Raw genomic sequence first — 209 nt, 5'->3', positions numbered from 1 at the left:
GAGAGGCCCCGCCCAGGGTCTGGCCCGCACGCACTCGCCCATGTAGCCCTTGGAGATGGAGTGGAAGGAGGCGAGCTCCTGCTGCGTCGAGTACGGCGGCCCCATCTCCATGAGCACCTTCTTGAACGAGTGGAACTGCGAGCCCTCTGCGTACACGTTGTCCTGGTACACCTGCCAGGCGACGGCGTCACGGGAGCCCGGGCTGGCCC

General features: G+C 67.5%; 1 protein-coding gene across 1 annotated transcript in view; it reads right to left on the bottom strand.

The window, feature by feature from the left end:
* GPT (glutamic-pyruvate transaminase (alanine aminotransferase)) overlaps positions 1–209 on the bottom strand; it is a 13,627-nt gene that overhangs the window by 10,004 nt on the left and 3,414 nt on the right. The window contains exon 6 of the mRNA XM_005865096.2: positions 5–202. Coding sequence (XP_005865158.1) covers positions 5–202 — 198 coding nt within the window. The remainder of the gene's footprint in view (positions 1–4; positions 203–209) is intronic.

The sequence above is a fragment of the Myotis brandtii genome, unplaced genomic scaffold (assembly GCF_000412655.1).
Source record: "Myotis brandtii unplaced genomic scaffold, ASM41265v1 scaffold1956, whole genome shotgun sequence".
Lineage (NCBI taxonomy): Eukaryota > Metazoa > Chordata > Mammalia > Chiroptera > Vespertilionidae > Myotis > Myotis brandtii.
This window is presented reverse-complemented; position numbering and strand designations above follow the sequence as displayed.